The 12,341-nt window shown below is 51.3% G+C and overlaps 1 protein-coding gene across 9 annotated transcripts in view; it reads left to right on the top strand.

Moving 5' to 3' along the window:
• Nucleotides 1–12,341, top strand: part of RAB3IL1 (RAB3A interacting protein like 1) — a 69,915-nt gene that overhangs the window by 27,015 nt on the left and 30,559 nt on the right. For 6 of the 9 annotated variants that reach the window (XM_073346962.1, XM_073346959.1, XM_073346955.1 and 3 more), the window contains 2 exons: nucleotides 661–760; nucleotides 2,411–2,477. In XM_073346962.1, the coding sequence (XP_073203063.1) occupies nucleotides 661–760; nucleotides 2,411–2,477 (167 nt within the window). Of the gene's footprint in view, nucleotides 1–660; nucleotides 761–2,410; nucleotides 2,478–3,015; nucleotides 5,818–12,341 lie in introns of those variants that run through there. The other 3 variants (XM_073346960.1, XM_073346956.1, XM_073346964.1) reach the window with 1 other exon arrangement.

Genomic DNA, 12,341 nt, shown 5'->3' with positions numbered 1-12,341 from the left:
ATCTGAGTATGGAGCGTATGGTGCCATGTTTCTGTGTGGAGAAATTGAACCGCAATCTGAGCTTGGCCGCAGACCTTCTGATGTGCACTAGACCAGGTCTCAGGGGCAGTCTGAATAGCTGTCTTACGGCACTCTGACCAAACAGATCCAGCCCTGAGCTGTGATGAAGGAACAGCCCTCTCCCCTCACAGAACATAGAGCCCCTTTTCCTAAGGCTGAGTAACCCACAGTGCATGTATGATGGAGAGGGTGCAGAGAACAGACAGAACTCTTTACACTTGTTACATTGCTTTATCCTAATGTCTAACAGCTTTTCTCCTGGCCTGTTGCCAGCACTGCATGTCCTTCTGGTTTCAGACCATCCCGGGGAGCCCTGGCGTGCAGGGCCCTGTATCAGTTTACCTGGGGATTGTGTAGCTCCTGGTGCCTCCTGTGCAAATGTAGGATGAGAATTCTCCTGTACTTGCCCCTTCCTGCAGCTTTTATTGAATTGTTCCTGGCAGCAGAGAACTCAAATCCCACCTTCTTCTTTCCTCTCCTGGGCTCTGACTGACTCAGACCTGGCTGCTGGGGGTTGGCTTGAGGAAGCTGCTAGCTGCCATGCTCTGTTCCTCCAGGAGTTCTCCTTCACTGAAGCACTGTTTTCCTTTCTCCTGGCAGGAAGTGCGCTCTGAGTGGCCTGTCCCGAGCCTGCAAACACCGCATCAAGCTGGGGGATTCTGGGAACTATTATTACATCTCACCATCCTGCAGGGCCAGGGTAAGTCCTCCAGTATCCCAGGGGCCAGCTTGTCTTCCCAGCTCCTTCCAGGAACTGAAACAGTAATCCCTGGTGTAGCTCCACAGAAGACAGTAGGAGTGAATTGGGCTGATAGAGTTGGGTTGGCTCTCAGTCAGTCTGCATTGATTGCTGCTCCCCCGCCCTGTTTCTCAGGGTACAATACCATGCAGTGGTCTGGGTTGTGTCACTCATTTAAGGCAACAGTAACTTTCAAAATATGTCTTTACTTCTCTCTTCTCCATGATTTGATTCTCTGTGAAGCTTTGATTTCCTTTGTCAAACACTGTATTTCACTGTTCCTTGAATACTGGGTTTCGTTACTGTGCAGTGGAGAGCCGTGACTAAGGCTGTTCTGGAAGCAGACTCTCCTTTTACTCTGGAGAGCACTGAACAGATAAATTATTCAGTATTATTATGGCCCTGATTCAGCAAAGTACTTAAACAAATGGTTATGCTTAGCTCTCTTCAGCAAAGCTATCAAGCATTTGCCTAAAAGGTAACCATGTGTTTAAGTGCTTTGCTGACTTGGGGCCTAAAGGAGCAAATCATTCCCTACAGCAATCCCTGTCTGGGATAGGGCTGTGGGGGATATTGGCAACAGAGCTCAAACTTTGTCACTTCAACAAAAGCAGTCCAATTTAGTACAACCGCTCCTTGCACAAACAGTGTAGTTTTTCTCTAGGGCTGTTTTCAAACAAAAGAAATTCCCATGTTGTAAAACTTCCTTCAGCAGAGCTCAGTTCTTCCTTTCAAGTCTGAATGTTCACAAAGTGCAAAAGTTCTAGGTCCTTATTTCTGGCCTAGGATGTTTCAGTTACAAATATTGTAGTGAAACTTTGCCAGCCCCTGCTCATAGACTATCAGGGTTGGAAGGGACCTCAAGAGGTCATCTAGTCCAACCCCCTGCTCAAAGCAGGACCAATCCCCAATTTTTGCCCCAGATCCCTAAATGGCCCCCCTCAGGGATTGAATTCACAACTCTGGGTTTAGCAGGCCAATGCTCAAACCACTGAGCTATCTCTCCCCCTATCATCTTTACACAGCCTTAATTTCGGATACTGAATACAAATAAATATCTGCCTCTCTCCAAACTCTCCTCCCTGGCTTAAAATACACAGGACTTAGAAAGCTCTTTTCATCCATAATTCTCAAAGTACTTCAGTATTGCTGCAGGTGAGGAAATAGGGCCCCAGAGAGATGAAGTGACTTGCTCAAGGTCACACAGTGCCTCAGTGGCAGAGCAGACATTAGACCCCACCACCCTTTACTCCCAGTCTAGCTCTATATCTGCGCTTCCCCTGCCTATCCCACTTTACTCTCCTCCTCCTGCCAGGGAGAGTCCCATGGGTTTGTGCCAGGATTTCCAAAGTGACAGTAGTCATGAGCTCCCATTGACTCCAGCTGGAGTTGCGGGTGCTCTGCACTTGTGAAAATCAGCCCTGTGACCATAGAGGGTGGCGCCAAAGCACTGAGGTGGGTGGTGGCGATGCCAAACCCTGCAGACTTAAGGAAAAGGGGTCCTCTGGCCAGCGTATCTGCCTTTGCTTTGGCCAGCCCCTGCTGTGCTATTATTATTATTATTGGTGAGGCCGTTTTACAGCAATCTCTCTCTCTCTCTCTCCCCCCTAGATCACAGCCGTATGCAACTTCTTCACCTACATTCGCTACATCCAGCAGGGCTTGGTGAGACAGGATGGTAAGAGGCAGCTGGTGGCCCCCAGCAGAGGGTTGGGTGTGGCTGCCTACTGCTGGTCAGTGGGAGCTATTGCAAGGGCTGCTCCCTGTTGCAGAAAGGGACTGGGTTCCTAATGTTCAGTGAAGGGAGGCGAGAGGGCAGATGGGATTTTCCCTCGGCCTAGTAAATGCTCTGGAGGGATGGGAGGGCCCCAGTCTAGCTGAATGGGAAGGAGATGTGGAGAGCTCTAGACAGGTTGAGGGAGAGAGGTCAGTAAAGGGGCAGGGAAGCAAGGGAGGGGGACAAGAGGCCTGAGGTGTGGGACGGGCAGGAGTGGGGTGGAGAAGGAAAGGAGGTGCTCACACTCTGTGCTTTGGGGGCTGTGCCCCATGCTGCAGGGCTGGCTGAGCAGGATGGCCCTACTCCTGTGGCTCACTCCAGTCCACGTGTACTCTCAGTGTGGAGCTACGTCCCACTCATAGGGGAGGGGGCTGAGCCAGGTGGCTCGCACGGCGCCTAACGTGGGGCTGGCTAACCCCCCTGCCCCTTTGCTTTGCAGTGGAGCCGATGTACTGGGAAATCATGCGGCTCAGGAGGGAAATGTCCATGGCCAAGCTGGGCTTCCACCGCAGCGCGATGTAGGCTGGGCCTCACCGTCTGAAGGGAGCTGCCCCAGCTTGAAGGTCACATACTCCAGCAGGCAGACAGACTGAGGCAGTGCATCTATGCTCACGGGGTTCCCTCCCTCTCCTGGCCTGACATGAACTGCAGAGGGGAGGAGCATGAGTTCCCCCGTCCAAAGGCCTCCTTGCTGCCGTTCTCACAGCGACTGAGATGCAGACACCCCCTCTCCCCCCAGAGATGGGCTGGTCCTTTGAGCTCTGTGGGGTGGCCAGCTCTAAGTTCTGTCCATAGTGGACCCTTTTCTCTATGCTGCCTATAGCCAGTTTTTTTAATTTTATACACTATCTTGCTTCTGCGGATTCTCCCAGACCTGCTGTGCATGAGGCTGGTCCGGGGCTCCCCCGTTTGGCAGTGGGTCCTTCGGCACCGAACTGCAGCTGGGCCTTCCCACATCCACCCCTCTGCCTGAGGCAGGGGTGCAGTATTGCCCAGCTGTCCCCCAGCCCTCACTGGTGCCCCCTGCAAATGCCAGCACCGCACAAAAACCTCACTAAGAGCCATGCAAAGCATGTTTTCCAAGTGCTTCCCTGCTCCTGTGGCAGTCGCCTATCGGAGTCACTTTCCATTCACTCAGTCACAAAGAGGGGTTTGATTCTCTTTTCAGCTCAGGGTTTGGTTTTGTAATCCAGCTCAGAGCCGGAGAGCTACAGCGTAGGCCAAAGCTCCATGCCTGGGGCCTTGGTCTCAGTGCAAATGGAAATTGCAGAACAGAAAAGCTGGCCACAGCTATGCTGAGGTTGGCTGTACTAGGCTGCAGACAGTGTCTCTTCGGGTCCTCGTGAGGCAGCGGTGCCCTGCTATGGTCACTGCAGGAATGAGCATCTCCCTATTGCTCTGCTTTCAACCCCAGCCAAGGACAGATGCCTTGTAGCCACTCCTATTTCTAGGCTGTGGCTTCAGGCATTCACCTCCCTGGGGCTGTCTCCTCTCTGGCTCTCCTTATAGCCCCCAACTCAGGCAGTCACTACTCAGTGGCCAGTTATAGGCTCTGGCCCTGGGCATTCACTTCTGTGCTGCTCGATTAAGGCCAGAAGGAACCATTAGATCATCTAGTCTGACCTCCTGTATAACAGGCTGTAGAATTTCACCCAGTGACTCCTGTATTGGACCCGAGCCTTGTCAGTGCTTCCTTAAAGGTCTCCCAGCTCCCTAGCAGGGGAGCCCTGAGACACCACTGCATGTGGGTGACAGCGCCTGGGGCAACCATCTCCTAGCCCCCCCTGCAGCTCACATCTCCCCTCCCACTGTCGTTAATATAGGAGTATATGCAGTAGTGCTGGGAGGGCCTGATCCAAAGCTCATTGACATCCTTGGACTCCGAGTGGCTTGGGCTCAGACATTTAAATATACACGGTGCTGTACAGAACCTTGCAAAGCCATGATCCTTGCCTTGGATTGTCTTTATAATTGAATAATTAACCTTTTCTACTATGTCATCATCTCGGCTGCCGTCCTGTGCTGTTACACCGTCTCGCATGGTGCTGCTGGACCGCGTTTCTCTGTGATGTAACTCCACTGCTATCAGCAGAGGCATGATTTGGCCCGTTAGCACCCAGTCTCAGATCATCTGTGACGTCACAGCCTCTCCCCAGAGGGGCTGCTGCACAAGTAACCTGATAATGTGCAAAGGAAAACGCTCTGCGTGAGTTGCCTTCCGTTCCGCTTTGCGTTTGTCTGGGACCGGGGGGCAAATGGCAATAGAACCTCTGGGCTGTTTGCAGGTCAGCAGATGCCTCGTTGCATAAGAGCCTCTTGAGCGTGGGGCAGCAATCCTGGGAGAGGCACTCCTTTGATCGTGCGAATGCTGGCTGCGCCCTGCTGCTCTGCGGGAGGCTCTGCCTGGTGGCCCTTGGTGCCCCCCGATGGCATACAGTGGCACTTGCAAGCAAAGGTTGGTCAATAAGTGAAACTCAAGTCCTGCTCCCCAAAGGTAGCTGGGAGGAGGATGCTGGAAATGCTCCCATGGTACCTGCCTCTTCCTACTTAGAACAGGGCTGGTCTGAAACACCAGCACCCAGTTGTGGCCCCACGGCTTGGCTCTGCTTCTGCCACGAGCCATAGTGGGATTGCAAAGTTTAATTCCTCTTTAGCAGCTGGGTGTCCTGGAAATCCTCACTCTGATCCTGGCTGAAAAAAATATTAGCTGTTTTCTGCAAGGGAAGATGTTGTTTTACACTGTGAATTACAGGCCTGGAGAGAGAGCATTTAAGGACAAGCTAGGCTGGGTGCCAGCGTTTGAGCTGGTGTGAATCAGCATCTCTGAGTCCAGTGGAGCTATTCTGATTTACACCAGCTGTGATGAGGGAAAGCTGAGAATGTCCTCCTCAAATTCAGATTTCAGCTCTTTCCTTGCAGTTCCACCTGGATCTATTTTTCTTTGGTTTCTGCTCTAAACTGCTATGTAATGTTGCTCTGTGCTGTTAACCAGCTGCCGTGTTCCAGCCTGGAGGTCACTGCAGGTCAGCAGTGAGTGAGATGATCCCTCTGTGTAGATTTTCCTATCAGTTTGTAAAGTGCTTTGGGCTGAAAGGAGCTAGAGAACTGCAAGCTGTTATTGGTCTAGACACTTCGTTTTAAATGTAAGACAAAAACAGTGTGTTAATTGCTCAATTTAAACAGCAAGGTGGCTGCACTCTGCTCTTTATAAAGGAAAATAAACCTTTGCCTAGAGGAAGAATCACAATTCCGGACTCCATATTTGGCCTGGCCACACCAAGGGAGGGCAGGGAAGCAGTTTAGTGGCCACAATGAGGATCCGAATACTGTCGCTCTGTGATGATAAGCTGGACTAAGGCTCCTCAGGATGAGCTTATGTAGGGCACATGGATTGGTGTGGAGTTGCTGACCATAGTGCACCACCCTGGGTTCCTGCACTGCCTCGACTAGGAGATGCCCTGGTGCCACTGTAGAAACTGGCAAATCCGAGACACTGGAACTGCAGAATTGCAGTAGGAACAGGGGATACCATGGTAGTGTTACATGAAGAGTGGAATGGCAGTGATTGTATAGCCAGTTTAGGAGAATGTGGGTCTTTGCCTCCCTCTAGCGGCATAGGATTCTTATGTGTCTGCTACCCTTCTGACCAGGAGAGTTAACTCTTTAGCTCAAGGAGTAGATGCTGGAGCTGAAGGTTGCTGCGTTCAAACCCCACTGTTGTAGATGGGGGTAGATTGGTTATAATCATTTTACTGGTCAGGCAAATGCTGAGTTTTAAGGGGGTTTGCAGCACCACATCTTCACTTCTGCCATGTGGGACCTGATGACTGGGAAAGAAACTCAGCAAATCAAAGGTGAACAAGGTGCAGGGTGAGATCAGAGCAGAAAAGTCTCCAGAAATGTGCTACATTAGAGTCTAAATCATTTGCTGCATCAGGTCACCCTCAGCCTTCAGTGGGCTCCAGCTGCAAGAGGTCACCTCAGATGAGTTTACACAGCAGCCAAATGCCATTCCCCATCGCTGCTGGGGTTGAAGATGCCCTGGAGGTCAGTTCTCACTTAAATATAAAAGGATCCTGGGAAGTTTTCAGCTCTACACGTGAGTTGGCAATACATGTGTCCTAAGGCCGTGGTTTTATAGCAACTCATTCACTTCCAACAGACCTGGAGCATGCCCCTAAGACTCAACAGCCAAACTCCCACTGACTTCAGTAGGGGCAGGGGAGGCCAATACCAGGCAATTCCCATTCATTTCTGCACTGGAGCTTTGGCAGGCGTGGGACTGAGGTGTGGAACAGCACGGCCTCCACTGGTGGTTCGAGCAGGCACAGCTGAATGAATGAGAGCTCATTCTCATGCAGAATTAGTGCGGCTAACAGGGGTGGCTGGGAGCCAGAGTCATTTGTGAGGATCTGGACAGCTAAGTCTCTCTGTGTATTCCACTGAATGAAGAGTCTCTCCTGCACTGTGATCTGGCCTGCTTCTCCTTGGTCTGGCAGGAACCAAGCAAGGGACACTACCTGGTGTTACAGCCTGACAGTGGATAGTGCTCTTCATTTTGTGGAGGCAGCATAGCCACCAGGAATCCCTCTCCTATGGGACTGGTGCCTCCTAACACCTGTCTATTTGTAGGATCGCCACCTACAGGACTCCACAGGATGGACTGTCTGTCCCAGAAACCCACCTATTCAATGATCCTCTTTTCGTAATTACACCGTTTCCCCAGGACCAATACTCCTAGCATTCTACCTTCAGTAGGTGGGTGTGGGACCAGCATTGGGGCCCGGATATATCAGAGATTACCTTTGAAAATGGGGCCCCAGTGTTGGGGGATGTGGGTTCCCGAGCATTTAGCCTCCTTTCTCCTGTGTCATTACAGCACATTAGACTCTCCTGCACTAAAGCAGTGGGTGATCCCAGCCCATGACTTTGGGATCCAGTGGGATTCTAGGAAATCAATCTGGCAGGGCCTGACTCGACTTTTAGCAGCCCACTGGAAGGGGTAGATGTGACTGGTCTCTTGGGTGCATCATTATCTCCTTACCGGTATTGTCCTGTTTAAATAGCCTCTCTTCCTGAGAGCGGAGTGGCCTTTCTCGCCTCAGCACTGTTTTATTCCTCCGAAGCCTGTCTCCCCTCCAGCTGCAAAAGAAACATTACCTTTTCAAGGTGGAGCTTCCATGCTTTTGCCTTCCCCACGGGAGAGGGTTAGCCCTAATGCGGAGGCAATTTAGCTTCCTACAGGCCTGGGGGAAGTGCCAAGAGTGAACTGGCCTGCTGAGTGCATCTAGATCCCTGCTGGGGTCAGACTTACCCAGCAGCTGGGGCTTGATTTGATTAGGGAGGATAATTACCTGGAGAAAGAGACCACACACACTCACGCTGGGAACATAGGGGCAGACTCGACACCATGCCAGCACAGGAACAGAGGGAAATCATTCAGAGACTGTGGGCAATGGTTCAGTCCCCAGGCATGGTGCTCAGGCCTGCCTTAAACTGTGCCCCAGCATCTGGCTGCTGTGAGCCATTGCAGGGGCACAGCGGATCTGCCATGGGCTGTCCCTCCAGCCTGCCTGTGCTCTGCCTCGCCATGCCCTCTGTGCCTGGCGCTCATGCGGAGGCAGGGTAGAGTGGCACAGCTGGAGTATGGGCCTTCTCTGCCAGGTTTATTCTTTGGGAGGGGAAGCGATCTCAGGGTGGTCCTATGGCCTTTTTGTGCCAGCTGAGGTAGTGCAAAGGGGCCCTGAGCAAGGATGAATTAAGCCTTTATTTCACCAAGAGGGAACTGAGGCTAAGCTCTGAGGCGTTTCAGAAACAGAGGGGCTGTGCCTGCTCCTTCCATCCCAGAGTATCCCTCTGATTTCAAATGAAGCTTGTCTGAAAGATGCTTCTTTTCTCCCGAGCAGAAATGAAATCGGATGCAGCCCCCTTGGGCCACTTTCATGATGGTTCCTCCTAGAAGAGCAAGGAACGTCGGCTGGTGTATCTGTTGTCCTCCCCACAGAGCGCCTGCGTGTTCCTGGAGAGAGTATGGCAGCTCCCTGCCAGCGGGTGTCGATCTCACACTGGGCACATTGCCTATTGTAATGCCAATAATGTACCGTGCGTGCCTCTGCAGAGCCTGGCTGGAAAAGCAGATGTAAGTCACAGCCAGCAGATGTGTTAGATTGACAGTTCATGTCCCTGGGCCCAGCGCATGGCTATTCCCTACAGCGTATCACGTGGTGTTTGGGCCTCGTGTGAGACGTCCCAAGTGCTGAGTCTCCGTTCATTTCCCTCAGGGCTCTCACAGCTTAATCTGCTATCCCAAACTTGTACATCTTTGCAGGCCTTGAGTTTCACCTGGGCTCAGACTGGCACAAAACAACCACTCAGAAGGAAAATCCCACCTAAACTGGTTGCTCTTCAGCCTTTCCTTCCTCCTCCTCTGGCACTGTCCCACAGGGAAGGCTCAGGAGGGTTGTGCTTCCCTCCCTCCCTCCCCCCCAATCTTGCTTCACACCGTGCACAGTGTTTACATGGGAAAGTTAATGGTGTACCTTAGAATGCTTTTAATCAGTCAAAATACAGTTCACAGCCAGGAGCAGCACGAAGATTGATCTGTCAGGATTCCCCTTGGGGAAAGGAAATAAAAACAGGGATTTAAGTAAACACTGGCTTAGAAGGGTTTGGGTGTGAAGGCTTATACTGATCCTAAAGCAGGGTTGATAGAGGGTCCAATACCCACCTTGGGCTTAACTGTTCCCACAGTCACACCTACATCTACGGACTTGCATGGGGCGTAGGTCAGGGCAGAATTTGGTCCTGAGCCCGTAAAGGTCCAGTTCTACCCTCAAATACATGGGTGAAGCACCCTTGTAATCCCATTGATTCCTAGCTCCCTTGCTGTGTCTCTCTCTCTCTGTAGTCCCCTCTCGCCTGTCTGTGGCAGTTGTTATGTTCACGGCACACTTGAAGGGGAATCAAATGGCATCAAATTCATGAATTTCTTCCCCTATTCAAAATGGCCACCATTTCCCCTGCCTTTCCATAGGACTGAAGAAATAGCCTGCCTTGGGTCAAGCTGGCTGCCATTTCCCTCAAGCTTTTGGATGTGGAGGCTGGGCTACAGTAAAGATGGCTACCAGCCAGTGCTGGTGTCTTTCAGTCATTGTCCTTTTCCCTTGTGACCTGCCTGAGTTCCTCAGGCTTTATTCGTTCTTATTGCCACCAAGGTGACTAGTAGTTACTGAGTAAGAAGGGATGGTGCGGGGCAGCTAGGGAGTTACTCCAGCAGGTTGGGCTCTGGCAGAGTTAGACAACTCTGGGGTGAGTTGGTTGATGAGCTCCCAGAGTGTACGACACCTGCTGGGTCTGTACCACAGCACTCGGTCACCCTAGAGGTACGTGTGGGGCTAAAGGAAATCTGGCTTCCACTCTTGCACGGTTCTTTTGTCCAGGATGCTTTGGAAATTCTGTGATCAGGGCTGGTGCCAGTGTGGCTGCTGGGATTCCTGAGATGAGAGCTGGAGGGGATGGTTAGAGTTGGCAGCTCTCTAACTTCTGAGCTTGCTGGGGCTGCCCCGGGGGACAGTTGGTACTTTCAGACACAGCCAAGTCCTTCCCTCTCTGGAATATCTGGGAAGGAAATCAGAAGGAAAACTGTCTATGGCTGTGCAGGAGCAAACAGGCAGGAAGGCTGCCAGGGCCATTGTGATTCCTGTGACAACAGTAAGACAGAGAGGACCTGGTGCTGATCTCACATCAGCCTTACAGCTGTCTTTCTCTCGGTGGATTTATACTAGCATAAACGGGAGGAGAATCAGCCCTTGGGACTCTTCTGTGTCTGAAGGGATCTAAAACGAGCTGCTGTACCTCCCTTGTTTCATTCCCTTGCCTGGGCACAGGCTATGAAGAAAGCACAGGGGCGAGGTTAAGCTAAGCCGCAAACTTATTTTCTGTATAGTCTCACAGTTGCAGTGAATAGGGAAATTGCTCCAACCCCACAGCTGCAGGAAGGTCTGCGTCCCCAGATCAGAGAACAGAAATGGTGTTAGAATGGATCGAACAGACTTTTTATAGTCACAGAGAGCAGGAATGCCAGGGTGTCCTCACTACAGGCCTAACACCAAGCTCAGTGTACATCTGGAGTCACTCCACTGAAGGTCATGGAGTTACTCTAGATTTACACCTGTGTGGGTGAGATCAGAAATGGGCCCTTTGGCCTGTAATGTGTAGTTGAGAATCAGTCATTCATGCCTCCCAGCACAGAGGGCTGAGTCTAGAAATATCACCTTCGCCCCTAACTGATGTATCCACGCAGAGGCAGGCAGTGGGACCGGTGTCCTCTTTGGTTTTGTTTTCCTCAGGGTGCTCTCCACATGGGGTCCATCATCCCTATGCTTTGTACTCACTCCTCAGATGAGCTGTGTGAGTGGCATTCTCCTTGCAGCCGGTCATAAGCAATTGAGTGATGTGTGGATCTCCTTCAGTGGGAACAGAGGCCACCACACTCCCAGAGCCTGCCAGCATGGGGCCTGGGCACCAGACCAGTACTTGGACATGCATCTGCTGCAGAGGTGGCAGCATTTCAGTGGTAAACCAACTGGCCGCCCCATTCGTAGAATGCTTGGAGATCCTTCAGGTGCTGTGTACGTGGAAAGTGATTTATTAGTCTGAGTTGTTTGTGATAGATCGTAACGTCTCCTGGGCAAGGACGGTCGCTCATGCTGTACAGCACCTAGCACAATGGGGCCTCTTAGTAAAATAGTAGTAATAATAGCTCTGTTATTTTCCATTCCCCCACTAGGTGGCACTATAGATGAGGCATACACTGCTACCACAAGCAGCTTGATTACAGGTTAGGGTGTGATACAGAATGATCCTATAAGCAGCTTGTTATAAATTTCAGGAAGTTGTAAATTAAGTCCCTTAACTCCATTTCTCTCTCTCTGAAAATGCAGTGTCCAATGTTAGGGAACTGTCTGGTTCGGGTCCTGGCTACCCAAGAAGCAGCCTCTCCTCCTGCTCCATCCTGATAACCTGCTTTACCCACTTATAGGGGTTTTTCACCCAGTTCTTTAGCACAGTACAGAGAATGGTTCCTGCTGCTGGCTCTCTGGATGCCTGACCTTGGAACATGGACAGTGGGGTCTGCACTCTGCTAGCATGGCTGCAGAGTAGGGACAAAGGCCCCTCTGGGCTGTAGCCAGACTGGTACTCAAAGAACACAGGATTTACAGGGAACAAAGTAGGCTCCTTCTGCATCAGGGACTGGGGAGAGGGACAGAGAGACAGTGAAGGGAGTTGGCCACTGACTCTATAGCAAAGGAAATTGGGTTGTAGACTTTATAGAGTATGGACAAACTTCCAGATATGGTCATTGGAATGTGCAAAATGCCATGAAATCTGGGTTGGGGCAGCCTGGATTTTAACCCTCCTAAAGGCAGGAGATTGCCACCGCAGCCTTAACTCTGACCCCCTCATGCATCTGCATTACAGCAAGGTCTTTTGTTCTATGGTCGCACAATGCACAGGCCTGAGTCTCTGCTCCCCAGCCCTGCGTCAGCCAGAGGTAACCACTGAAGTCCATGGTTTTACACCTGTGTGGAGCTGATGTAAATGAAAAACTAATCAGGCTCCCAGCATGGTCAGTGTCACAGGAGTGCTTTGTAAAAGAGGCAGTGGTTATTAACAGAGAAAGTGGCAGTAGATGGCACTCAGGAATGCACCACATAGTTCTTGGGCTTTGTAGGACCCATAAAACTACTTACTGGTGAGCGCAGG

This window comes from Lepidochelys kempii, chromosome 6 (genome assembly GCF_965140265.1).
Source record: "Lepidochelys kempii isolate rLepKem1 chromosome 6, rLepKem1.hap2, whole genome shotgun sequence".
Taxonomy (NCBI): Eukaryota; Metazoa; Chordata; order Testudines; family Cheloniidae; genus Lepidochelys; species Lepidochelys kempii.
This window is presented reverse-complemented; position numbering and strand designations above follow the sequence as displayed.